The sequence below is a fragment of the Contarinia nasturtii genome, unplaced genomic scaffold (genome assembly GCF_009176525.2).
Source record: "Contarinia nasturtii isolate CC-2019 unplaced genomic scaffold, AAFC_CNas_1.1 Cnas_scaffold_1037, whole genome shotgun sequence".
In the NCBI taxonomy this organism is placed as follows: Eukaryota; Metazoa; Arthropoda; class Insecta; order Diptera; family Cecidomyiidae; genus Contarinia; species Contarinia nasturtii.
The window spans coordinates 5,152,737-5,179,788 of NW_022198383.1; the positions used below are offsets into that span (position 1 = coordinate 5,152,737).

Here is a 27,052-nt window from a genome sequence, read left to right on the forward strand (position 1 = left end):
ATCGATATGATGACCGACGGTTATTGCGTGTTCTGCCTTTTGTTCTATTCTTGAGACAGTTTTACAAACCTATCAGACTGAGAGGTAGAGTTTGTTTCTTTCGTATAAGGGTGGAAAATTGTCGGATCGACCAAAAACATATGCCTGCGATTTATCCGACATTTGTTCTTTCTTCCTTATTCTTTTTATTTTAACCTTTCGATATATATTTTTTTATCGTTTGATACGTTATTTCTTTCTCTTTTTTTACATTTTTCTCCAAAAAATTTATGTGCATGAAAACTGTTCAACGTATTTTACCATCAAATTATTACTTTCGATCGATTAATAGATCGCCATACGATAGGAATCGATTTGGTAACAACAGAATTATCAACAGAATGACTTGAAACCGTTCATTTTTATTCGAATTCGTTTGTTTAAGGCACATCACATTGCATTATTATTATTATAGAAAAGCGGTGCTCTGTTATGACTAACGGTTCAGGACATTAAGGAACATAAAATATTCGGGGATACATAAGATCCGTAAGCATTATATAATGTGTCCTTCAAAGCATATGCAATTCTATGATTTTCGTTCATATTCTTTTTATGAAATCGACAACCAATTCTATAATACATCAAAAGAGTCAAGAGATAATTTTTTTTACCTTAGATTGCGCTGTTCGGTTGTGATACAACTACAATTTAATGATCCCAGAATAAGCAACAACCTGCTGTTTCTTCAGAGTGCACATAAAGCACGCGGTGCTATGATGTTATGAAACTTGAATGAATAAATTTAATTTTATGATTTGACTGCCGCCGATCATAAAAAGAAATTGAAGATCGTGTTGCATGCAATCGGCATTAAATAAAATTATTATTACAAATTCAAAGTTCTTTGTACGAAGAAATGAAAGAAAAATGATTCAATTGCCATCGAGATCTCTTTGGCTACGTATTCAATATGTTTCATTTTAAAATGAATTTTAAGTTGAACGACATGTGTTAACGAAACGAAAATGAGTGTAATTCATTCAAAGGGTTAATCTAGCCATGCCTTTTGCCAACACTTTGTCCAAATGTTCTTTGTATTTGAAAGTATAATTGCTGGCCAAAAAAGAGAAACACATGACGAATTGCCTGCGCCGTAGTTAGGTAACTATGTATCAATTAAATCTGTCGCTATGATTTGAAAACACTTTCGGTCACCATATGCAATGGGAATTATAACAAAGAAATTGATTCTAGTCAATATAATGATTTTGTTTGATTTGGATTATTATAAATTGTGAAACGATCAAACAAACTGAGTGATACAAAGAGTAATTTTACACAAGATTAAATAAAATTCATTATTTTCAAAGCATTTTTTTAGCGGCAAGAAACAAACAAATATTTTACAAAATCATTCCATTCGAATGGCATACCTTATTGTCAAAAATGGCCAAATGTAGAATTATTTTAAAATAACAACTAATTATGTATATGACACAAGGCACGTTATGCTTTCAAGCCGCAACGAAATGAAATACGAAGAACTGGAAACGAAGTATAAGCAATAAAAGCAAGTATATGGATACGGTGAGATACAATTGACGCTTCGCCCAATATCACACATATAAAGTACTATGTGTATGTGAAGTTGGGAGTTTACCTTACACCATTTCCTACCATTCGTTTTGGCCAATGAGAGTGATGCTGGACGCCGTAAAAACAATAACAATCGACGACAACGTTAATCCGATCCAATGAAGACTGTACTTGTGTTCATTCTCTTTGTGCTGCTTGATTTGTTCTCGACTTCTTCCACTTCTGTTTGCCAACTCGCATGCAAGAATTGCCTATTGTCACGACAAAGAATCATGATCATTGAAAATGTATGAAGTGAATATGGAAATAAAGTTTTCTCTTTTGAATTGCGCAATTTTTAAAGATTGCACAAGGTACATAATTATTTTCTCAAAATGTTTATGGTTTCGAAAATGATCACTTTCATTCGCTAGAAAAAAAGCGATAGGAAAAAATACAAATATATTTTTTTTTTCGTTTGTAATTTTTATTTTTTTCTTTATTCTGAGATCTCACAAAATTTTGCTGAAATATTTATTTGCATTGATTCTATATTTTGGTTGGAATTTTCTTTTTTTTTTGTGCTTTAAAATGATATTTTGTTGTCAAATAAGAGAGTTCCAAGTCACCGATAAATTGATATTCAAAACAAATTTAACTTGTTTCGAGGCAATCATTTTAGTTCAAAACACATTCACTTGATGGAAATATTTGAAATTGCTTTGAAATGTTTGAATTTTTATTGAAAGCATTTGAAGTGTTTGGTTTTAAATGGAGAACGCCATGAAAATGTTGAAACTAAAAGAAATGAGTTGTATTTTTTATTTTATATCCAAAAGTCGTCTGGTGACTTTACCAGTCGTTGTGCTCCGATGGAAATTTGTTCCGATCCTGATTCATTGCTATCACTTCCTGACGCTATAGTTGTGAACTTATTTGCAATTGCTTTAATTGTTGGAATTTTCTTCACTCCATTTTCCGATGGTAATTTTGAAATTCCGTTTGTCTTCGAATCGACCAATTTTTCGAATCCATTTACTTTTCGGGGACTTGCCTTTGTCTCCGTTTTATGTTTATCTTCGGTTACGATTTTAGGTTCATCTTTCTGTAAATTGAGTCCATTATTCATCATATCATCTGAAATTTTCTTTCCATTCGTTTCAGTTTCAAATTTTTTCTCGTTAATTATAACAGCTGAAGATGCAGGCTCCGCTTCTGATGATTTTTCGTAACCATTTACTTTTCCACTTTTGTTTTGTGTCAGTGAATTTGAATTTTTTTCGATTAAAGGAGTAGAAATATTGCTCAAAGCAGCCGGTGTTGCCAATGTTTCTGTCTTTTGCTCTTCTATCTTTTCATTCCTCTTTTCGTTCTTTTTTTTCCTCTCTACTACCTCCTCGGTCAATATCTGCTTTTCCATTTTCCTATCATTTTCTTTTTGAATGAAACTACCTTGACTTTGTGTTTGACTGATGGTTTCCGGTAAAGTTACTTTGAATTGCGAATCAAATAATCTTTCGTTGTAACCAAACATTGATTTAATGTCAGTTTTTCTGTTGATGTTACTGTCTTGAGTCTTCAATGAAAATGCATTTTTCTTTGCGAAGACATCATTTTTATTGAATAGAGGACTTTTCAAGCGTTTGATTTCATTCAAATCCTTCAGCACCTCTTCGATGTCGACATCATCTTGGAATGTTGAATTTTGAACTTGAGTCATGGCATCAACCAACTTTGAATGATAAATTGTAGTATTAGCAAGTTTATCTTCAATTTTGTTGTACTTTGCGATGGCTGCTTTACTTAAATTGTAATTTTCCCATATTTTTGTGGCATCGTCGTTCATTTGTTTCTTTGATATTTGCTGTCGTCGTAAATAGGCCTGAAATGATTGATCCAAATCTTCGCTTTCTCGCTCTAACTGCTGTAGACGAATTCTGAAAATAGGCGACAACGATAGTCTTATTTTACTCTGATTTCCAGAAAAAGGGAGATCAAGTTTGAGGGAAATTAAATGAAAAATATCGAAAAATGATAAAGTCCAAATGTGAAATTGTTACTTTTAAATTTTGAGTAGTTGAACACAATAGTCATGAACTATAAAAAAAAAGTTTATGTAAAAAACAAGGAAATACTAACTTGGCCGCATGAACAATGTGATCGACATGTTGTTCCTTCTCGAGAGCTCGCGCTGCTAATGATTCGGCCAGAATTTTTTCAGTATCGTCCGGTGTGTATTTATCAATTGGGCTTGAATTTTCTTTATCAATACGTTCGGCAGATTCATGTTCACTTTTATTTGCATCATACTTTTGTTTATAATGTAGTCGAATTAACATACGATAATTATTATTTTTTTCTTCATACAGTTTTTCCAAATTTTCGCGTTCCTTTTCCATTGTTTTTTGCAAAGACACTTCCAAACGGTCAATGAACTTTTTACCATGTTCCGAATTTTTCAATTCTCTTAACCAACTGACGTAATCGTCCATGCGGCTGAGGCGATCAACTTTATTTACATCACTGAGTTTCTTTTCAATTGTTTCAGAATTTTTCGTTTGAATGTCGATGGCTGTTAATAAGTCTTCCAATTTACCGTTGCACTTTTCAACGGAAGCTGATAATCGTTCAATGCTATTCAAAACACTTTGAAAACGTTTGCTTTTGTTCTGTGATTTCGTTAGTTTATTTATATTTTCGATTATTTTGCGTAAATCTTTCTTTAGACTCTGTTCTTGACTCGAAGAATCGACAATACGTTGCATTTTTTTACTCGAACGTTTGTGAGCAAGTGATTTTGACATGTCGTTGATTCGATCGGATAAGATATCCAAATATCGATTTAAATACTTGAAATAACGTGAACTTATATTTAAATGTTCGTATTTATGACGGGCAGAATGTTTTTGTTCCGAATATGATGTTCCGTTGAAGCTTTGTTGCGATGAACTCGATGGGACTATCGTGGCTGACGTACTCGGTCTCACTTTTGTACTTTTTGTTTTATTTTCGAGTTTTGGGTTCACTTTTTCACTTCGTGCACTATCGATTTGTGTGATGAGCGTTTTTACTATGCAATAAAGCAATGATTTATTATTCAAAAAGTCTTCATTGTCACCGGTGGTGCGATTCATGTAAAATTCACGAACAATTTTTGTATCTTGTTTTGAAATACCGACCGCTTCAAAAATATCGTTGAGTTCCGATTGTGAGAATTGAAATTGTTGTCTCGGTGGCGTCGCTTCGAAATTGGGTAGCGTATTTTTATATGGCACTTCATTTGCAAACACTGACAATGTAAAATGGCAATCTTCAGTGTATAGAAATTCGGCGATCAATGTGTTTAAAACCAATAATAGTGGTGACAAAACAATTCGATGCGCTTGCTGATGTTGTTCGGACATTTGTCGACCGAGTTTTGTTGTCGAAAATTCTTCAAATAAATCAGCTCTTAATTTCGATTGAAGTTTATTGGATATACCACGTTCGTTGATCCAGGCTGTTATTTGCTGCTTAAATTCGTCTTCTGAAATGGCCATGATATCCTTTAGATTGATTTTTTCGTCAATGTTTGCACTATTCATTTTTAATTCTTGACAGTAAAACACAGTAAAATCTAATGAAATATGCGTCCGACTGGCCAATTTGATACTATGAGGGTATTGTAGTGTGCACTCGACCGCAACTTTTGTATTACTAATGCGTGTGTGTATACCTATATTCAACGGTTTGTTTACAGTTTCGAAAGCGTTACATCTGTTGCCATGGCATCCATGGTTTATTGACATCAACAGCTGCATGCTATACACTATTTTGAATTTCAAGCGGTCGATTTGAAAATAAAAGTCAATTGAAAGTGTACGAATTTACAAGATCGCATAATTCTTATGACATGTACCAAATATGAGATTGTTCATTTGAAAATTCGAATTATATGTTGTAAAAAAATGTTTATTAATTATTATACAGTGTATAAAAAGAATATGATGAAAAATAAAATGAATTTGACAATACAAAAAACGATATTTTGTTTAATCAAGATGCAATTTATTGGCAAGGTCGTATTGCATTCTTGAATACAAATCATTTCGTTTGTACAATTTCGATTTTTTTTAATGGGTATTATACAATATATTTAGCGAATATACAATTCTTCAGAATGGGGACGGAAAAAATTTAGTGCTAGATGATGGTCCAGCGATCAATCAAAAAACTAAATTTGAAGAGAGCTAAAAAATGGTCTAAACTTAGCTGTCGCCTAGGGGGTGGAGGTAGCTAGAATGATTTAAGAGGAGGCTATCCGGGCTTACGACCCCCTGTACCCATTTTTATTCAGAATGCTTTTTACATGTTAAGCATTTTCTGGTATTCATCAAGTAAGGCACGTTCTTCAATCAATGGCAGATCAAGATAAGCATTATCCTCCGTTACCAGGTCTTCGGCGAAACGGTCATAGGCCTAAAAGGAACATAAATTTTATGTAAAAAAATGTATTTTATGTAGTAGTTATGCTTATTTTCTCATCTAATTCAACATACTTCCTGCTCAGCAAGAATTTGGGCAGCCCTATTTGCAGTTTCGCTCGGATTTGAACGTGATGTTGACGGTTGATCGGTTGTATTTTGTTTTGTTGCTACCCTTTCAAGAACTTCCTTGAGAGTATTTTCATACGTACCATCGGCCTGCATTTTCAATAGGTTTTCAATGGTTTTTTGCATATCATTTGCATTCTCTTTCAATGCTTCTCTAATCAACTCAACGTCAAAGCCCATATTTGAAATTTGTTCACACAATAATTCATCTGGCTTAATAGTTTTTTCGAGTTCATCACGCAATTCGGGTTGACTTTGTTGCAACAATAAAATCTAAAATGATCAATATTATTTTTAATGAATAATTTTTAACCAATTTTAATTAAAAAAACTTATGTTTACCGCTTGATCTATATCATTGTCGGTTTTCTGAAGTGCAACTGCACTTAAGTCTTTATCAAAACCCATTTCACATAGTGAATGCAGTGTGCGCGGATTGACCCATGTGCAATTGTTTGTTTTCACCAAATTATTTTTGGTGCGACGTTGTTGTCGACCCAAATTTCGTGCTTTTTTCAATTGTTCGCGACGTTCGGAAACAAAAGCGATTGCTTCGCTTATATTGTTGGCACATGCACGCAATCCAGTGCGTGATTCGGTGGTGGTGAAACCTGAAATAATTCCAATAAAATTCATTATTATCAACTGTACGATATTTTCACTTGGAAATAAACAATTTTACCCATTTCCACCAACGATTCCACTAATTTGTCATCCACTTGAAGCTGTTGCCATTCAAGATTTGCAAGTGAAATCAATTCGAACGCCACATTCCTTTGGTTCTTGTGAAAATTTAAAATGGCTTGGAGTAAATGCATGCGCATGATAAGAGCACGTTCGTTGGCAGCGTTGCCTTTTAATGTCATAACTCGGTCTAAGTTTTCACCATAACTCTTTTTGAAATGTCTTTCGCAAATTAACAAGCGATTTTCAGCGTCTGGCAACTGGCTAATGCTCTATAAAATGACGGTGAATACATGAAACAATTTGGATTTAAAGTGGAAAAAGACAAATTACCTTGAGCATGATGTAGCACCAGACGATATCAAGGTTCAAAAGGGCATAATTGTCAACGGTTTCCAATAATTGAGAATTACATATGCGATATTCACTATCAGCTTCCAATAGAAAGATAAGCGCTTCATTGAATGCATTTCGTCGTAAAGCAGCACGACCTTTTTCATGAATTGCTAATGCCATCATTATCGCCTTTTTCTCCTCTGGTGGGATGTGAATCAAATTACCATCCTGATCTTCAATCTACATTGAAAAAACAACATTTCGATCATTCGAAAATAATTCGTGGAAAAATGTTTAAAAAATTCAACATCTAAAAATAGATCCACTGATTTCATTTTCAATATCGGTTTAACCAACAACAAATGAGTCATTTCATTACAAAAACATCTGGTCTGTCAAACTTACATCCATGTATGAATCGCCTTTGTGTAAAAGTTTCGATGCATCTTGTTTTGCCTCTTGCAATTTATCAAACACGCCATTTTGTCTACAGGCTTCATTTGCATCCATTTCCAAAACAATGGCCATAATTTGCTGATTATTTTGAATACCCGAGTCTTGTAATGTTTGCAAACGATTCAACATTTTACCAGCACTAATTAACTTTAGTCTAAATCAAAAACAAATCCAGAATAAGAATATGAAAGAGAACAATGAAAACTGGTTGTGCTAATTACTTGTTTGGGTCAAGGTCCAAATGAACACCAACTTCTGTATACAAATCTTCATTCAGAAGACTTAGTTTTAGCTTTACAGTGATTATGCGTCCGCCATTGTTTTTGTCTGGAACACGCACTTTTATTGTTGCAACTCCTAAAATATCAATTTTAAGATTGACGTCAGAACGTTTTATAGATATATTGTTTAAAAATTGAAGATAAAACGATGACCCCGACAAATATACCACAAAAATGTTATAAAAACTCCATTAATTTTGAGTCAACAAATAACAGAAAATTTATTTCTTAAAAATTCGTACGCATTTCATTTTTTTGTGTCAACAGTCATGTCGCTGTAGATGGCCAGTAAACTAGTTGAAATGCGTATGAATTGATAAAAAATAAATTTTGTGGTGTTTTTATATCATTTGTTTGTATGTTTTATAGGTGTCATTTATGAATAAAAATGAAACAAAAATAAAAAAACGTATATGTACCAGTATCCTTGAAGAGATCACGTGCTTTTAACTTGTCGATAGCATTCGCTTGTAATTCATTAATGGCCATTAAGCAATAATTGTATGGAATATTGACAGTCTGTGCCAACTGAGTTGCCAATTTCTGCGAAAAGCAAAACAGTACGCATTCAAGATAACAACTACGCATTTACGTATTATGATGAAATTCAAACTTTTTAACTCGTTCGATTTCGTTCAATTTCGAATAATTTCGCTAATAAATACCTCTAACTCTTGTTCATTTGGTCCAATTCCTTCTGTATAGTATGGTTCCAACCAAAGTTTTATGCCGTCTCCTTGTAAGTTAGAACGAACTTGTATCAAACAATTATCAATTGATAAACCAGATGCCATTTTTATTTTGCTCGTTAAATAATCACCACAGCACGAAATTTAATTCAGAACAGAATAATTCATCAACAAATAAATATACGAAACAATAATATTTGACTGGATTAAAAAATTATCCAAAAACAAAATGAAATAAATGTAAATTTATTGTTTAGTTCTTTTATGGAAATAGTTGCTGCATGTATGTTTATTCTTTAGTCTATCTCTCACTACTGGCAAGTGTCAAAATACAGCTGATTCATAAGTCTCTCTTTGTTCGCTCTCTGTTTCCACTCTTTGTTAATGTCATTCTATAGTCTGTGGTATGTAGCGTGCACCGTGAATAGCGTGCGTGAGTAAATGAGTAAACTTCATAGTGTTTAGAGAGCAAATGAGCAAATGCTGAATGTAAACAATGGAACTGACAAGCATCACATCTATGGACTTCCCAATGACTAATATCAGCGGTTGAACTTACTTTTTTTGTGAAATAAATAGAATATTTATTTTTAGCTCATGGAATGTGATTAACATTCGTTGAATTGACTGAAAAAGATGAGCGATTTGCTAATTGGTTAATGTAATTTGTAGTCACAGAGAACCAGTTTTAATTCGTTTATAAGGCGCTCATCAACAAATGGACTTAAATAATGACGCACAAATTTTTTTTTATTTTTAAATAAATCGTATGATTGATAGCCAAAGGTATTGATAACAAAACAAAATGAATAAAAAATATGAAACCAAATGCAAAGTGTTTATAGACCACAAACTCGAGTACAAAGTTCTGAAGCTGCCATATAATTCAAGGTCCTTTGAAGAAGATGTCAATTAAGATTCTCAAACCATTATTTGGATATAATTTCAGATAAGGTGCATAAAAAGAGTAAAACACATGTCTTCATAATATAAATGACTCTTGCTTGTTTTCTTCATTTTCCAATAATTTTTTTTTTAAATATGTTTATACAGAATCCATAAAGCGATCGGTGAACTTATTCTTTTAAAAAATAATTAATTGTAGATTCGTATTCTCATTCACGATAACAACACACATGATAGTCCATTAAATTTATGTATTTGCAAAACGTTAATATTATCAGAATGAGGTTCAATTCTATCGCAATTTGAATAAAGTTCAGTTCATATTTATTATGCTGCAATGTACGATGGTTGAAAGGTCACTGATAATGACTTACAAAGACATTTGTGTTCGCTTAAAAAACAGCAAATCGTGTCATCCATCAGGACTTCTAAATCGTAAATATTTTTCAACAATTCAACAAAAAACCTTAAAAGTTAATATTGTGCAAATTGGCATGAACTGATATCGGATCATTAACTGAAATCGTCTGTACAAATTTAATAACGTATATCCGCCGAAGTGAGGTGGTGTTGTTGTGTTTTTTTCCTTCTTTTATCGTGATTTTTGATTAGCAAAGTATCATATGACGCGCTAAAAAATATATAGACAATTTAATGACCACTGAATGCCAGATGTCAAGCTGACCATTTTTTCTATTTTAGCGCTATCATCATTATTCTTGTTTATGGTTTTCTCTGCTGACCAACGATACATACTATCTACCAAAGTAGATGTAGATGGTCATGCATACCGCATCAGAAAATTTGCGACTCATTCGAGTATTTGTTTTTTTAATTGCTGGACTTTTAAAAAATAATTATCGATGTCACTGTGAATAGTTCTAATTTTCCACCCACAAAATTTTCCGCTAGCTTCCGTAACAATTATTATAACTTTCAGCATGTGTGCAATTTTAATCGTTATCATATTTAGCACAGAATAAAACTCGAAATAATAAACCAAGAAAATATAGTATCGATTACGATTGATTGATTCGTTAGGCCATAATCAATTGGTTCTGCTTGAATGCATTTCACATATGACATTCACACACACTTTATGTCCGCATATTCCATCCGAAGAATCTGAAGAATCATTGCAAATAATAATAAATTCCGAACACAAGCAACTTTTTTGTGCGTCAAAATTAAACGAAAGACGTCAATGCAAAACACAACTTGCAACTAAAAAAGTGATAAACATAAAGCCAATGTTAAAGCCATCACGGGCATTTTTTAAAGAAATCTCAATGCTTTATTATATGTAGAATATTATTATTCCGGTCTACGATTCTACAGTCTATCTTGTTTTATGAATGCAATAGATTAATTTATTTCTGAAATGTTATATCATTTGATCAAAACAAAAACATTAAAAAAATAAAGCTAAATTATATTTAACTTAAGAATTATCTGAATCATATTCAAATCATGCAGATCTCAGCCAGACGTGACAAGTGAACTACACAGACTTGATAACCTGTCTGAACTATAAAAAAACCTATGAACAACGCACAGCACATAGCCAATTGGGTATATATATACAAATATGCTATAAAAAGCAGCATTTGACACTATGTTATGCATGAAATTGTGTGACTTGTGAATTTTGTGAAGATTCTACATTATGGCCCACAGTCGGTTCTTTTTTTCCTAGAAACAAAATGTTCAAAAATATTTGACACAATTTATTATTGGTGTAAAATGGAACACATCACACCGTCGTAAAAGCGTTGACGAATGGGAAAAAGATGCGTATCACGGTCGATCTCAACAAACGCGGTGTTGACCGCTTTTTTTACATATGCGCAAGTTAATGTAATATTTTTGCCTTTGACATGCCTCATGATGCAATGTTAAAACAATGAAATATACGCATAACGAACTGTAGCTTAATAATACCATGGAGATTTTAATCATTGTGGTAATAGTTAAAAATTTATTTACTAATTTTTTTCATTCCATTCAACTTTTGTAAATTCAAGTTTTTGGCATTTCAAGCGAGTTGAGTATAAAGTTCATCTCATCGATTCCCAAACGAATCACGGAAATAGAACGTCATTAATTATAATAATACAAAACAAACTATAGTTTAAAGTGTCTTCATTGTAAACGATTGCCAATCGAATCAATTTCCACTAATTTCATGTTTGTGCTGTTAATTCAACTGAATAGAACTTATAAAAACTGTCAATGCTAAATAGTAGTCTTTGAAAAATGATGTTCAATTTAATAAATTACTGATTTACAAATACAGGTAATCGGATTGTTCAATTATAAATTTTTTCTGTTTGTTTGTTCTCTTGATATTCGTTCGTTTGCCGCAAGTATAATCAACAGAAATCGAGATGTATTTGGAATTTTTCGAATGAAAATCGTTTTGTACATCTGTGGATCTGTGTGTAGTTTGGTCGCGCTTTGCTGGATCCGATATTCATTTTCATCGTTAGTCGTATCGATAATTCTGTTCACGATATGTCAAAGCGAAATGTAACATGATCGGCTGACCGACCAACCGGTTCAACGTGACTAGAGCACATTCATTTCACAACAACACACTAAACAAAGTAGCAACAACATATATATCGGTTATGTATGTATAGTTGTGTTCAACGTTATTCGCTGTATAAAGAAAGACAGCACAAGCAAAACAGTGGAATGACGTTCGTTTTCGTTTGTTTCATACTTACGAAAAGTGAGTGAATATGCGATGGTGCACGCAAACAAAAGAGATAGATGCTGAGTGCGAGCGAATTTACATTGTAAGACCGTTCGAAAATAAACAGCATGCGATAGGAGTTTGATTTTCTCTCGGCAGCGTTGATTCAGTTGCGATCAGTTTTCTGATGTGGCTTATTGTGAACACACGTTTTTTTTTTTGAAGTTGTGTTCCACCGTATTTATTTTCTTATTTTAAAAGTATTGACTGGTATATCATCGTCAAAGATAACAAGTGTTCAAAGTGTTGTATTCGTATGAAGAGAAAATTTAAATTTAAACTCAAACAATCATCATCGACATTTTTCGAACGTGCGATTGAAGATATATATTGGCCTACAACGGAACAATTTTCGTTAAATTAATGTGAGTGTGAGCAAGAGAAGAGAGTAAGACTAAAGAGAGATTAATTAAAGACGAGTTTCAATTTTTCTTCAGTGAAATCGTGTGACCAAAGCCAAGCCAATGTTCTTTAGATTGTTTTGCTTGAAACAATTTAATCAATTTCAATAAAAAAAAAATTGAATGCGAAAACGAGTTCTCTGTCGAAAAGCCCAAACTGACAAACTGATTTAAATTGCGTTTCTATTTGTATCGCCTGATACAAATGAATTTTTAAAATAGTTAAAAAAAGACAAGTGAAACCACAGAGCAGTAGGTCGAAGCAAGTGAATTGTTTTTGTTATGATTGCTGAAGTTCCTGATTAATAGCCGCAACGAATGACTGACCGATTTTCATTTAATTTGGATTTCATTTTCGCTTTCGGTTCATGTTTTTTTTCCCCGGCTGTTTGATTGGCATTTATTGTGTAAATTTTGCGAAGGAAAACCATTTTAAAATATTAAATGAGCATCTTTATGAAACAAAACAGAAAGAAAAAGTGCGAAAAATATTTCTACACACATATTCATAGATCGTGTATTTTATTTACTATATAATGAATGAACGAGTGAGTGAATGTTTTTTTTCGTGTTGATACGCAAAGCAGTTCGGCAAATTTGTTTTCATTTTTAATAGAAACATATTTGCTGCTGACTTGAACTCCAAATAGGCTTGCTCTTTGTCGATTTATTACCATGAAGGAGTTTATTGTTGTGCAATTATATATCAAAAACATCAACACTTTGGTTACGCAAATAGAAAAAAACTTCACATACTTTTCTCTTCATGTCAAAACAATACACACACACAGACAGAGAGATAGTGCATATAGCCAATCCACTTTTGCTGAGAATTGCATTTTAAGCGTTTGTTTTAGACGGGCTTCGGTTGAGTGGTGCAGTTGATTGAGTGAGTCAGTTTTGCAAAACTCAAACCATTTTCGAAAGTGTTCCAAATGAGGAAAAACCTTCTTTGTGCTTATTTTCATTGCATATTCAACAAAAAAATAACTACGTATATTGGTCAACTCAACTTCAACCTTATTTTTTCATGTTCGCAGAAATTTAACGATTATTTTAGTTTGTGTATATAGTGTATAGATTGAACAGAAAAAAATCGCTTATTTGTGATAATCTTTAGCTAAAAAACTAATCGTACCATGAATCGGAACAATAAAAGAAACAAAACTGACGAGAGAAACTAATAAACTAGATCATATTCATACAGTTTTCAAATAATAATTGCGGATGCATTCCACACGCAGACGCTCACATTCAACTCAACATGTTCATGGAAAACTATTTGGCTTACGCGTTCACAAACAAAGCGTTGTTTTTTTCTTTCATGTTTGCTTTTTTTTGTTCAGCACATTTTTATAAAACGATGATATAAATAACATTGTTATGGGAGTTTTAATTAAACCATTTTTTTTGCGCTTAACAAAAAGTCTGTTGTCGTTCACAGTAATTATTGTATATATTTAGTCAAATATTATCGTGAATACAGGCATTCAACTTGGAAATGGTGAATATGAAATGATCATGACTCATCTATAAAGTCAATTGACATGCAAAGAATGTATCGTCATCTGTACGGACTTAAACAGTAATTCTCTTTGTACCACTACAAGACTGATAATTAAAATGACTATAAATAAAATCCGACGATGCACTCGGAATTATTCACAAGTCCACTGCTAATCATGGGAGGTCCGGATTTTCAAATCGCAATTAATCGCTTTTTCCATTTTGTTTTTTTATTTCTATCATAAAAAAAGCAATCTATGGAAAATATTTAGAACGTGAATTAGGAATTCGCGGAGCAGTGTAAATTGTATCTCATGAACTTTTTGAAATAAAAATCACACACATCGCTTACACAGTAACAGAATAACGTTTAAAGTAATGTACCTGCTGTTCAATGTTTGCGTGTTTTGTGCACAATTTTAAGATAATGAGTGCTGAAAATTATTTTCGATCTTTTGCTGAATAGCAACATCATCAGCACTCAACCATTGATTATATGAATGAAATAATGCTCATCGTTACTGATCCGAATATGTGCTTGGCATTTCGCATTTTTATGTGAAATAACATCAAATGTATAATTGTGGTGACGATCGACGATCACCAGAGTATGCATGGTATGTTTTTTGCAAAAAAAAAAAAAAAAAAAAACGATTTTATCACTTTTAAATAATCCATTGCCAACTGGTGTTAAAAATACAAACCAAACAAAAAAACTGGAAATACAATGTAATGCATCATATAAGTATCTTGTTTTCGGGTGATTTGGTGCATTGCAATGCCGCAGCATTTGATGTTCTTGATGAATTGTCAATGGTTATACGATTGAAACGAGTTTGAAAGCATAGCGGAAAGTTTTAACTCAATGTTCAACGTGCAAATTCGTTATAAACAAAAGCAAAAAAAAAGCATCCAAATGATCGATCGTTGCTTGGTTTTCAATTACAAAAATATGCTAGTGTATGTGCGAATATAAAAAAGCCAGCAGAAGCAATAATAATAATAGTAATAATTTATTTAACCTCAATTCATGTTTAATTTCTACCTGTATGAAAATCAACGTACCACTTGGATATTCGGCGATCGAAAGCTGCAAGCGCTTCGGTTTCACTTATTCAAAACAAGTGAATTGACAAACTCACCATATATACATACACTAGTGAACATATATAGTAAGTATTTAAGCGCAAGCTGAAGACGGCAAGTGCTCTACTCAGCCATCAGCCATTTGTTTGTTTACAACAGATTCTTATTCAAAAGTGTACGAATATGCACTCGGAACCACGTTTCAATGGTTTTATACGTTTTCGTTCACGTTCACCATCAATTTGTTGACACTCTATACATTGAAGTATAGAATAAGTCACAGCAATAAAATTGCTTGCTATTCAAACACTTTTGTTTTTTTGACGAGGTGAGACAACACTTGAACGATTTATGATTCGAAAGTATGCGCTCTATTCAATCACATTTGAAATGTAATAATTCTCGAAATTCATTCGATTATTTTACGTCGTCAAAAGAAATCTTTGTCACTTTCAACAGACACTTATAAATGTTAAATAATCTCATAATAAATGTCAAATAAAATCATTTTAATGACCGTTTCCTCTAACTATCAATGCAAGGAAACATCGCCTCATCAATATTTACTGCTTAACATTTTCGTTTTGTCTATGTTCGCAGAAAAACGATTTGATCAAAATGCTGATGAAGAACGTTCCATTTCATAGAAAAACTGAAAACTATTTTAAAACAAACAGGCGCCGTGAAACTTTTTTTGCTTTTATTTTTATTTCTTTTTGCTTTCATTCTAATTCTGTTTTGTAACATTCCGGTGGAATGTTATTATCAGCATTTTAAAAGAAAAACTATGTATACGGTCATTTTTAACAGCGACCGTTGCACGCTTGTCGTGAATTTTTGAAAAAGTCGAGGAATTACACAGGCAATAAAATGAATTGTTGCAAATCATTAAAGACTGAAATATACTTGGTATTCAATTCAGACATTCGAATATATTTGGACTTCAAGCTGCTAATCAGATTTACCCACAAATGTTTATTGAGTGTCGGATAAACAATTTAAATGTGTTAATTGGAGATGACGATGAGCTATCTGGTCTTAATTTAGATTTATATATGCGCATTTACACACTAACAATTGGCCACCACAAACATTTGGAAATTCCTGTTGGTTAGATTTGTTCGAAAATATCCCAACCCAGCGTGTATGCAATTCACTTTCGTTGAGCATTTCAAAGATTTTTTTTCTTCATACAAATTCATATGATACATTGACATTTTAAGTAATAAAATGAGCCTTTAGTACTGGCCAATGTCGAAATCATAAGTCGTGATAACAATGAGATCATTGCTTAAGCAGTGACAAATTGTAGCAAAATGTTTTAAAATTCTTATTAAGCCCATCCATATTGAATCGATTCAATGTACGAAGATTCCGGAATTTTGAATATTTACGATCACAAACAGACTGACAGACTCATTTGCTTACCTTAGACTGCGAACTTAGACTGTGAATATCGTGTACAATATTGAAAGAAATTGTCGTCATGCAAAAGTCTGTCGCACGAAAGGCAGATGTGTTGTTGTTATTGTTGTTGTATCTTTCTTTTAAATTTAAAATCAGCATGTTAATTCAGAATTCAAAAGAGAACCTGTTTAGACAAAAGAATGTTCTCGCACATATAAAATTCGAAATAATAAAATTTTTGTGCCCACATCAAAGTCAAAGCTGATAAAAATATAAGGATATGTGATAACAAAAATGAAATTTCATTTAATTATTATAAAATAATTTGCGATTGATTATCATTTGCAAAATATACGAGCTAATCGACCGTATTCACTCTTTTCACTCTTCAAATTCGTGTTATAAAAACACGATAAACCACAATCACTTTAAATTCTCATTAATTACGGAAAAGTTTATTCTTCATGCATTTATCTGGGAATTTACCAAAAAAATCTTTGAACCAGATTAACCAAAAAATGCTAACTATTAAAAAAGTAACCACAAAACCACTATGATGTTTTGCTAAATTTTTGTCAACAATATTTTTACTTAAAAAAAAAAAACAATCAAGGTCATGAAACGTTTCGTTTATATTTGGAAATGACAAAACATTTTTTTTCGGTTTTACGATATTCTTGGGTAAACACAACGAATTGAAGAATTGGTCGTGCATGTAAAACGGTTTTTTAGCGTAAGACAAGAGACAAGCGTCAGTGAGACTTATATACAAAATGCTAAAGAGCAATAATTAGATAAACTGGAAATGTTGGAAAATAAAAGTAGAGAATCCAAAGTTCTATTCACTTTTTTATGATGATCACATAAGACGATAATTGTTATTTGGTTTTGTGATCATACTACCGCATTGCAAAAACCTACGATTGAATAAAAAACGGCGTTCTTTGTTTTTATCGGGGGTTACAAGATTTTTTTAATTGCCGTTTCTTTTAGCTTGCTCGTTATCAAATCAAAATTTTTTTCGGAGAGATTTATATGGACACCACAATCAATTAAAAGTATTATAATTTCAATTGTTTTTTTTTTTAAGAATGAAGTAATTTTAAACGCTATCAATTAATACAAAGTTGTTCGTTGAATATGATTCATTTACGGTGTGCATCACGGATTATAACTTCCCCACATACCTCGTCGCCTATTCCACGAACATGCGTTTATTGTTGATTTAATTTTATGTAATAAACATGATTCACATAATCTCATTTTGTACTATAAATAATTTGCCGAACGTATATTTATCTTCGTGTAACCGCTATTTTGCAATGAGTCGTATAAAATATCACATAGATCAACTGTGAATATCAAATACTACACTGGAAATCGATTTTCCCAGATGATAAAATAACAGAAAATGTTTTTTTTTTCTTTTCTTTTTTTTGTTAAATATTCATAAATGTTGTAAAATGCGCACTTCTAAATGTTATTCACTTGAATATATTCACAGATAAAAATCACAGACTCACTCAGGAAAAACGCCGCCCATAAATAAAACAAAAAATATGCTGATTGAAAGCTAGTGCACAATTTCGATAGAGAATTTCGCAATATAGAAAATAGCAATACACCGAAAAAACCGATTTGACGAAATGGGAATCGGGTCACGATTTAGCAAGTGGGTCAACTATCCCCAAATTAAGGCGCTTCTATGGAAAGATGTTCTTATTAAGAAACGACAACCGGTAATTTTAAATCATAGCTCACAGTTTACTTTTATTATTCTCAATAAACATACTTATTATCGATATGGTTATTGTAGTGGCTCACAACAGTTCAGTTCCTGTGGCCTTGTCTTATATTTTTAACTGTTTACTTGCTGCGATTGAAATTCAGCGCTAGCGATATTGAAGATTGCCAGTTTCCGACACGAGAATTGCCGTCCCCAAAGGGTGTTTTACCCTTTTTCCAGTCCTATATTTGCACCATTCAAAACGAATGCTCTAGCCCCAAAAACTACTCGGAAATTTCGGAATTTCCCGAAGCTCCGTAAGTATTGAGAAAATGAATAAATAGATATTGTTTTTAATTTATAATTTTATTTACTTCACAGTATCACACCAATAGTGAATATTGTCCAAACGTTCCTAAATGAAGATAAACTGTATAATGCTATTGTTGATTTGCCAGCCAGTGGAAATTTTCTGGGCTCAATCACCACGATTGCTACACATCCAAGTTTTAAAATACTTGAAGATAATATTGCCCAGATGACCACAGTGCTTGGCATGAATGGTTCGCCAATCAATAGTAGTTTTGATATTACTCAATTATGGTCGGATGATGCGACTTTCTCACAGTCGGGTCTTCTATTTTGTGGCAAACCATTTCCCACTAGCAATAATATTCGATTTGTGGATCGTATTTTCTACCAAGAAGATTTCAATAGCGCCAACCAAGAGGAATTGGATGTCATGCCAAGTAAGTTAAAATAAGTTTATCCGATGATGATGTCCACTTCATGTCGTCTTCTTTCTTCTTTTTAGCAAAATATTGTAAACAGATGTATCTAGATATCGGTGCAAGTTCAAACAATGCAAAAATCACATGGAATTATATTAAGCCGATTATTCAAGGGAAATTTTTGTATGGACCGATCAATTCGCGAACTGAACGATTTGTACAAAATGTAAGAACGGATATTATCGATGAAATTACACAGCATAATTCATTTTAATCGTATATTTCCTACTAAAAAAATAGGCAAACGACACACTTTTGGCAATGAATCGACTAAAAGATCTCATCAAATCCCTTGATGTGATTATAAAGCAATTGCGTGTCGAGGGTGACTTTCAAAAAAAATTTATGAACATCGTGCAATTGGCTAAGTCACCATTTGTTCAAATGCTTTTGGCAAACTTTAATGTCGATCCCAAGGTGCTGGATACTGTTTTTGATGGTTTACTTCACGACAAACAAGTGTCCGATATCATTGAAACCGTCGCAAATATATTTGAATGTTTCTCTGTTAATCGTTTCATTGGTGTTAACTCAGAAAAAGAGTTAGAAGACATGGCTATAAAATTGAACGATAAAAAGCTGTTTTACGCTGGCATTTATTTTGGTAATGACGAAAAAATGAAAATTCCATATTTGTTTAACAAAATTCATATATCTATAACATGTCAAGACTTACTTGATATATAAAAGAAACTGTAGTCGCTTTAGCAAAAATATTTATGAAATATTGAGATTTGGTAATTGTAGAGGAGAAAAAAACATGGAATCACACAATAGTAAGAATTTTCTTCAACCAGATCGATTACAGAAACCAAATCACAAATCTCAGCAATGTTGTTTGTTCAAATGATTTTTTTTATATTTTTCTATTATTTCTATTTACAAAATAATCCTATATAATTGTTTTTCTTTTTCTGGTAATTTCAGGTAATGATGGATATGACAAAAATAAGGAGTACTCATACACGCTGCGAATGGATGCGGATAATACTCCAATTACATTGGAAAATCGAAATCGGTGATTACTTTACTCTCAAACTTTATATTAGTTTATATTTTTCCTTTGTAATTTCCGTGCTATTTCCGCCTATTTATTTTTCTAATATTTTTTTCAGGTTTTGGTTCCCAGGTCCAAATGGTAATTTTGAATTGAATATGAGATATCATCGGGGCTTCATTCAAATTCAGCAAATGATCGATCAGGCGATTATAAAAACAGTTGTTGAAGATGAAAATGAAATTCGTGAACAACAGTGGTTACAAACAACAACTACAACAACCGAAGCTACAACACCAATCGAAAACGAAGAAACAACTGAAAATATAGATAGTCAGACCGAATCAAGTGTGGATAAGTCCGAAAATGGAAATGCAAACACTACAGCAGACTCAACGGAAAACACTGAGACTGAAGAAGCGGCCACAACTACAATCCCAGACGAAAATCTGCAAAATGACATGAAGAAAAGTTCAAATGAAAGTGTAACGAAAACGAATGTCATTGATACACCTGTTATTACTAATGAATCTACAGAAGCAACGAAACAAACACTATCACGACGTAAACGACAGTTAGATATTTTCAGTTCTCTTTTCGGTGGGTCACCAACCACTGAAGCACCAAAGTTTCATGGCATTGAATATGGTGATATGCATACTTACACCAAACAATTTCCCTATCCAAAATATCGTGAAGACGATTTTCTCACCGGACTTTACTTGGCCCAATGCATACAATTATTATTCTTCTTTGCGCTTATTGTCCAAGTTTCGAATGCAGTTCGTAATCGCATTTGGATGAGGGAGAGCGGAAATAGTACGGTATGTGAATAGAGATTAAAATTCGCTGCAATCAAATTAATATAATGTATTCTTCAAAATTACAGTTGATGAGAATAATGGGTTTGCAAAAATCATCGGAGAATATTGCATGGATTTTGTCAACATTTATTGATTTTGCAATCACATTTCTGATATGCGAAATTATTTTATTCAGCGGAGGTGTGATGCAAACAACAAGCCGAATTTTGCTTTATATTTTCCTGCTTATATTTGGCGCATGTGTCATTTCGTTCTGGTAATAAAATGTTTCATTTATATTTATTGTGAGATGTTATTGACATTTGATTTTAATTTCTATTTTCAGTTACATGATGTCCACATTCTTCACATCGGCCAGCATTGGATCTGTTTCTACCGTAATACTTTTTCTTATGACGTATATGCCGTACATTTTGATTATATCGTTAGGTGCAATTTTGAGTCAATGTTCCAAAGTTCTTGCTGTAAGTTCCACTCAATTTTAATGATTTTTGCATTGAATAATACATGAATCGTTTTTTATTTACAGAGTTTGTCATTTGCAACGGCATTTTGTTATGCTTGGCGCTTCATTATGCGATTAGAGCTGCAACAACGTCCGCTAACATTTTCGAATGCATTCGAAGGATCGTTTGAATCGAATGAATTTATGTTTGGTTTTGTAATGATTTTCATTGATCTCATTTTGTACACGATTATTGGATATTTATACGAACGATATACCAGCGATGAATTCAAATTCCACGAAGTCGAGAAAAAAGATATGGACCCGAATATTGGCGGAGCTCTCCAGGGGTGTACAAAGAAATATAATGGCAGTGAAAACACGGCTCTTGACAATGTATCCGTAGTTTTTCGTCGTGATTTTATCACTTGCTTATTAGGTAGAAATGGAGCGGGTAAAAGTAAGTATAAAAAAAGTATATCCGTCATTTCATTTGTACTAATTTTATGCTATTTGTGTTCAGGTACGATAATAAAATTGTTAACGGGTCAAATTGCTCCGACCAGTGGAAAAGTTTATTGGCCACAAAATTGGGACCGAATTACAGCACATGAGATCGATGAACGTGTAGGATTATGTCCACAAAATAATATCTTAATACCAAATTTGACGGCAAAGGAACATTTGGAGCTGTATGTGTGCATAAAAATGAATGGAAAGTGTGGAAAACGAGAAGTCGATCGCGTGATGAAAGATCTTCAATTTGGAAAGCATGAACATTATTTCTCTCAGCATTTGTCGGGCGGGTTTAAGCGTCGTCTTAATGTTGCCATCGCATTTATTTGTAAGTTTAAATTACCGATGAAACCCCCCGAATGGTTTTTAATACATTTTGAATACTGTAGCATCTCCAAATTTGGTGATACTGGACGAACCATGCAGTGGTGTCGATATAAAAGCGCGAAAAAACATCTGGGATTTAATATCTGTGCTGCGCCAAGGACGTGCCGTTGCATTGGCCACTCATTATCTTGACGAAGCCGAACATTTGAGTGATAGTATTTTGATCATGAATGAAGTGAGTGATGAAAAAAAATTCAAAGTTTTTTTTACATTTTAATTTTTTTTTTTGATAATAGGGAAAAGTAATGGCTGAATATGATCCCGAATCTTTGAAAAATACATTCTCGCATACATTTGAACTTCATGCTAATTTCGGAAGTGTGGACAATTCAAAGGCCACTGAATCAATCAAATCCCTACTTGAAGAGCATGCACCCGAATTTGAGTTGAGCTCAATTTCAACTGAATCGCTTGTGGCAAAAATTCAATATCGATCAGAGTCGAATCAATTGGTGAATTATTCACCGCTTTTTAACAGTATTGAAGATATGGTGAGAGAGCAGCAAATCAAAAGTTTTCGAATTGTAAGCAGTAATTTGGAAAATGTGTTCAACGACCTGATTATACCGTCAACAACAATGCAAAAACTTAATGCAAATGGTTATGTTACACCCGGCGATGAGATAATTAAGAAAAACGATGAATTCAGTCCAATCGTTCAACAGGAGAAACTCTCTGAAATAGAAGTGATTAAGAATTTGTTGAGGAAACGATTTTTGCATTTTAAACGAAACTATAGATTAATTTTATGTATGTTAGTTTTGCCAACGTTATTTGAAATTATTGCAATGGGCTTTATGACATTGCGGCCACCTGGCGAACATGACATCGATTTGCAATTTTCGCGTGGACTTTACCCGAATAGCACCGATATATACAGTATTGAAAACGTAGATACGCTAAAGAGTGATATATATGCAGATCTCACCGGATATTGTGAAGGAAACAGCGATGAGTTTGGTAATAAGTGCAGAACATTCGAATCGTCTGAAAATCTCTCCGGATGGGTTCTGAATACAACACAAGATTATCCAACTAGTCGTTATGGTGGTGTCTCAATTAATGGTTCACGCGCAGCCGTTTGGTATAATAACAATGGTTATCATTCAATGCCAGTTTTCTTGAATGAACTCAATACAGCTTACTTTAGAAGTTTAATGAATGATACTGACTTGAAAATTACAACCAACAATTATCCATTGAAATTAGATGACAACGAACTGAGCCAATCTTCAATGTATGTGGAAATGACATTTGTCCGCTTGTATAAATTTATTGATTTATTTTTTCTTACAGTCTCCAACAAGTCGCCGATGCTGGCATTTCGATCATTTTGTTGGTGGCTTTTAGTTTGGTAACCGCTGGCGCCTCGATATATATTGTTAATGAACGGCTGAGCGGAGAGAAATTACAACAAAAACTATGTGGTGTTTCATTCAAAACATATTGGGGAATTGCTTTTGTGTGGGATTTCGCTGTAAGTTATAAAAATTCATTTAAAAACCGAATTTAATAAGAAAACTCAATTTCGTGATTACTCTTTCCAAACAGATCTATGTGATAGCACTTTTGTTAGCAATAGTTGTTTTCGAAGCTTTCGACATTCCAGCATTTACAGCAAAGGATAATCTTTATGGCATTTGCTTGCTGTTGTTACTGTTTGGTTTTGCCGGCATTCAAATGGTTCATCTGTGTGAAAAGCTATTTTCTGATGCTAGTCTGGCAAACATGTATATTTTATGCTTGAATATTTTGATTGCCATGACAACGATTACCACGATCATTTTGATTGATTTGTTGGGCGAAAGTGAAGTAAGTAATTCGACAATCACTATTGAATCAATTGAATACTGATTTTTTTCTATTCATTTTTCATATTTCAGTGGAGTGGTCAATTGCGTGACTTTATGAATAGAGCATTTTTAATTTTGCCACAACATGCACTCGCCGATGGATTGGTGGAGATTTGTAAAAATCATGTAGTTGCTGAGGTGTTTACACGATATTACATCAATACATATAAATCACCAATCAGTTCCGATTTGATTTTGCCACATTACATCTCTTTGATTTGTCTTGGTGTTATATTTTGGATAACAAACTATATTATCGAAAGTGGCATGTGGAGATCGTATCTAAAATCTTCGAAAAATAAAAAGAATGAGTGCGTCACATGGTGTTGCCAATGTCTTTTTTTGGTACTAACAAAAGAAATGTTTTTTTTTTTTCATATTTTTTAGTACTGACCTGGAATCGATTGCCACAAATCAAAACGGATTCAACATTCCAAATGGTGGCAACAAGCAAGATTTCTTCGGCAAGCTTAGAAGTTCCAATGAAATTGCATTGAAAGCAGATTCTCTGTGCAAGACGTATGACGGAAAAAATGTGGCTGTTAATGATGTTACATTCAGTGTAAAAACAGGAGAGGTAAATACCTGGTTTCATGGTCTTTTGAAATGAGTAACAACTCTTTTTTTTTCATTGAATTTCATAGTGTTTTGGACTGTTGGGTGCGAATGGAGCTGGTAAGTGGTAGTCATTTTGTGTGCCTAACCAAATCTATAATTATTTCGTCTCTTCAGGTAAATCAACCATATTTGCAATGTTATCCGGTGAGTTGGCTCCCACTTCAGGAACAGTTAGCATTTTAAATCGAGATAACGGTGTATCGTATTGTCCTCAATCAAACGCACTCGATAGTTTGTTAACGGTATCTGAAATTATCGAGTTCTATGGACGATTACGACGAATTCAAAATATTCAAGAGGTGAACAATATTTGCTTGAACTCATTGTTTTACAATCCTAATCAATTGAAAAATCGATTCACAGGTTTCCGAGCAAACGTTGAAATTTTTCCATCTGGTTCCATATCGAAATGTTTTAGTAAAAAATTTGAGCGGTGGAAATCGTCGCAAGCTCAGCGTAGCCGTTACATGTTTCGGTTCTTCATCAAATGTTTTCATGGATGAACCTACAAGTGATATGGACCCGGTGACTCGTTCAATTGTTTATAAATCAATAAATCGATTATTGCTTGACAATCGATCGGTTATTTTAACATCGCACACAATCACCGAAATTGATCGAGTGTGTGACCGAATTGGAATAATGAGACAAGGAAAAATGATCGTTACCGCACCTCCCCAACAATTAAAAGTGATGTATGGCAATCGATACGACATAACTGTTTACTATGACCAAATTGAAGCGTTGACTATTGAACGGGTAAGAGATTTTGTAAAAACAAAATTAATATCAACGATCAATTGAAAAATGAATACATTGTTTGCTTTATTTTAGGACATCAAAAAGGCAATATCGAATGTAGAGAGCTTAATAGTTCATAATCATTGTTTGCAATTTAGAGTTAAAATTCGCAATCCAAGTAGTCAAAACTACGAAAATGGAAATGTAAATAATAATAATTCGGAGGCTGTGATCGATGAGAGTGGGATGTTCTTAAGTGATTTATTCAATAAGTTACACAACTTAACTGTAGGTCGGGGAATTAGCTATACAATAACCGAATGTTTACTGGATCAAGTGAGTGAAAAACTGACTTTGGTCTTCACAATCAGAAAATGATCATGATTTTCTCTTTATTCTTAGGCATTTGAACGCGTTTTAGATGCGGAGATCACACATTCCTACTTTAATTCAGCATACACATCAGAAACTCCAACATAATCATACAACAAAGTTACCTTCATAATTTGATATAAATTTTATAGTTGTTAACGTATCGTTCATTCGATATTCGTTTGCGGTTAAACGAACATCCAATGAACATAGTCTCTCGTCGGGCGAACACTAACGAACATTGTCTCGTTTACAGCTACACTTCAAAGCTTATCTTTTAATGTACAAATTTTTAGCGTTTGCCAATATGAAAACTGTTTCAATTATTATATTTACTTCACGACTGCATGGTATTTATTTATTAAGTTGGGTTTTTTGACACCTCATGTGCCTACGTTAAACTATAGTTGTAAGTTATTGAATAAATGCGCCTAAGTTTAGTTCACTACATTGAATATGTTTGTCGTTATATATATTGAATAAATTACTTTAGCTTATATTCTTTGACTTTGTGTTTATCTTTTTTTGCTTCGATTTTTATTTAATTAACGAACCACTCGCAAATTAACAAGAATGTCTGGGATCGTAAACGATAAGGAATGATTTTTCAAAAAAGTAGTGATAAAAATTCCAATTAATTTTTGAAAATCGCTTTTGGTTTATATTTTCGTTCATACGGTATATGTGTATGTGTGTGAACAAAGTTGGTGTTATCAGAAATCACACAAAATATATAGGTGAGTATGTCTAGAATCGAGGATTTTCGGGCGTACATTAAATGAACAACAAAACAAATCCTCTCAGTCCCATACGACACACTTAGGAGTGTTGTTTTCTAAACATTCCATTAGCTGTTCTCCAAATGTCCGTTTACTTTATTTCCTTGGATCATTGAAAATTGGTGTGATTTCGTAATTATTTTGCCATTTTCTGTATAAATAAAAGTTACGAACGAAATATGAAGAAAAAATTAATATACAGTATATTGTGGAAATTTTTTCTTGCGAATTATAAAAAATACATTCTTGATAGTCAAAGGGATTATCCCAAATGATAATACTGTGTTATTGCTTGAACCAAATCTGACGCAGAATAGACTACCTTGTAATAAGTCGTAGATCAA

General features: G+C 33.0%; 3 protein-coding genes across 4 annotated transcripts; 1 reads left to right on the forward strand and 2 right to left on the reverse strand.

The window, feature by feature from the left end:
• Positions 1–2,383: 2,383 nt before the first annotated feature.
• Positions 2,384–5,172, reverse strand: LOC116343696. Its single transcript, XM_031771905.1, has 3 exons — positions 3,697–5,172; positions 3,227–3,494; positions 2,384–3,154 (listed from the first exon to the last, which is right to left on the reverse strand). Exons 1-3 carry the CDS (start codon positions 5,139–5,141, stop codon positions 2,384–2,386), a joined length of 2,484 nt encoding a protein of 827 aa, XP_031627765.1. The 5' UTR covers positions 5,142–5,172.
• Positions 5,173–5,592: 420 nt separating this feature from the next.
• On the reverse strand, positions 5,593–9,116 carry LOC116343933 (NEDD8 ultimate buster 1). The gene is made up of 9 exons (XM_031772261.1): positions 8,572–9,116; positions 8,326–8,449; positions 7,847–7,982; positions 7,575–7,779; positions 7,167–7,409; positions 6,832–7,105; positions 6,492–6,760; positions 6,096–6,422; positions 5,593–6,015 (listed from the first exon to the last, which is right to left on the reverse strand). The coding sequence occupies exons 1-9, from the start codon at positions 8,698–8,700 to the stop codon at positions 5,902–5,904; spliced, it is 1,821 nt and encodes a 606-aa protein (XP_031628121.1). The 5' UTR covers positions 8,701–9,116; the 3' UTR covers positions 5,593–5,901.
• Positions 9,117–12,385: 3,269 nt separating this feature from the next.
• LOC116343802 (ATP-binding cassette sub-family A member 12) lies at positions 12,386–26,384 on the forward strand. Of its 2 annotated transcripts, none has more exons than XM_031772043.1 (23): positions 12,386–12,624; positions 18,164–18,398; positions 18,476–18,702; positions 18,767–19,134; positions 19,200–19,342; positions 19,417–19,780; positions 20,104–20,194; positions 20,292–20,997; positions 21,063–21,253; positions 21,323–21,461; positions 21,527–21,902; positions 21,966–22,286; positions 22,348–22,520; positions 22,582–23,582; positions 23,642–23,822; positions 23,897–24,157; positions 24,229–24,509; positions 24,586–24,775; positions 24,843–24,873; positions 24,931–25,115; positions 25,180–25,575; positions 25,651–25,893; positions 25,960–26,384. In XM_031772043.1, the coding sequence occupies exons 2-23, from the start codon at positions 18,306–18,308 to the stop codon at positions 26,035–26,037; spliced, it is 6,039 nt and encodes a 2,012-aa protein (XP_031627903.1). In that variant the 5' UTR covers positions 12,386–12,624; positions 18,164–18,305; the 3' UTR covers positions 26,038–26,384. The 2 variants fall into 2 exon arrangements, with proteins under 2 accessions (XP_031627903.1, XP_031627904.1); XM_031772044.1 differs by lacking the exon at positions 12,386–12,624 and adding an exon at positions 15,234–15,338.
• The last annotated feature ends 668 nt before the right edge of the window (positions 26,385–27,052 follow it).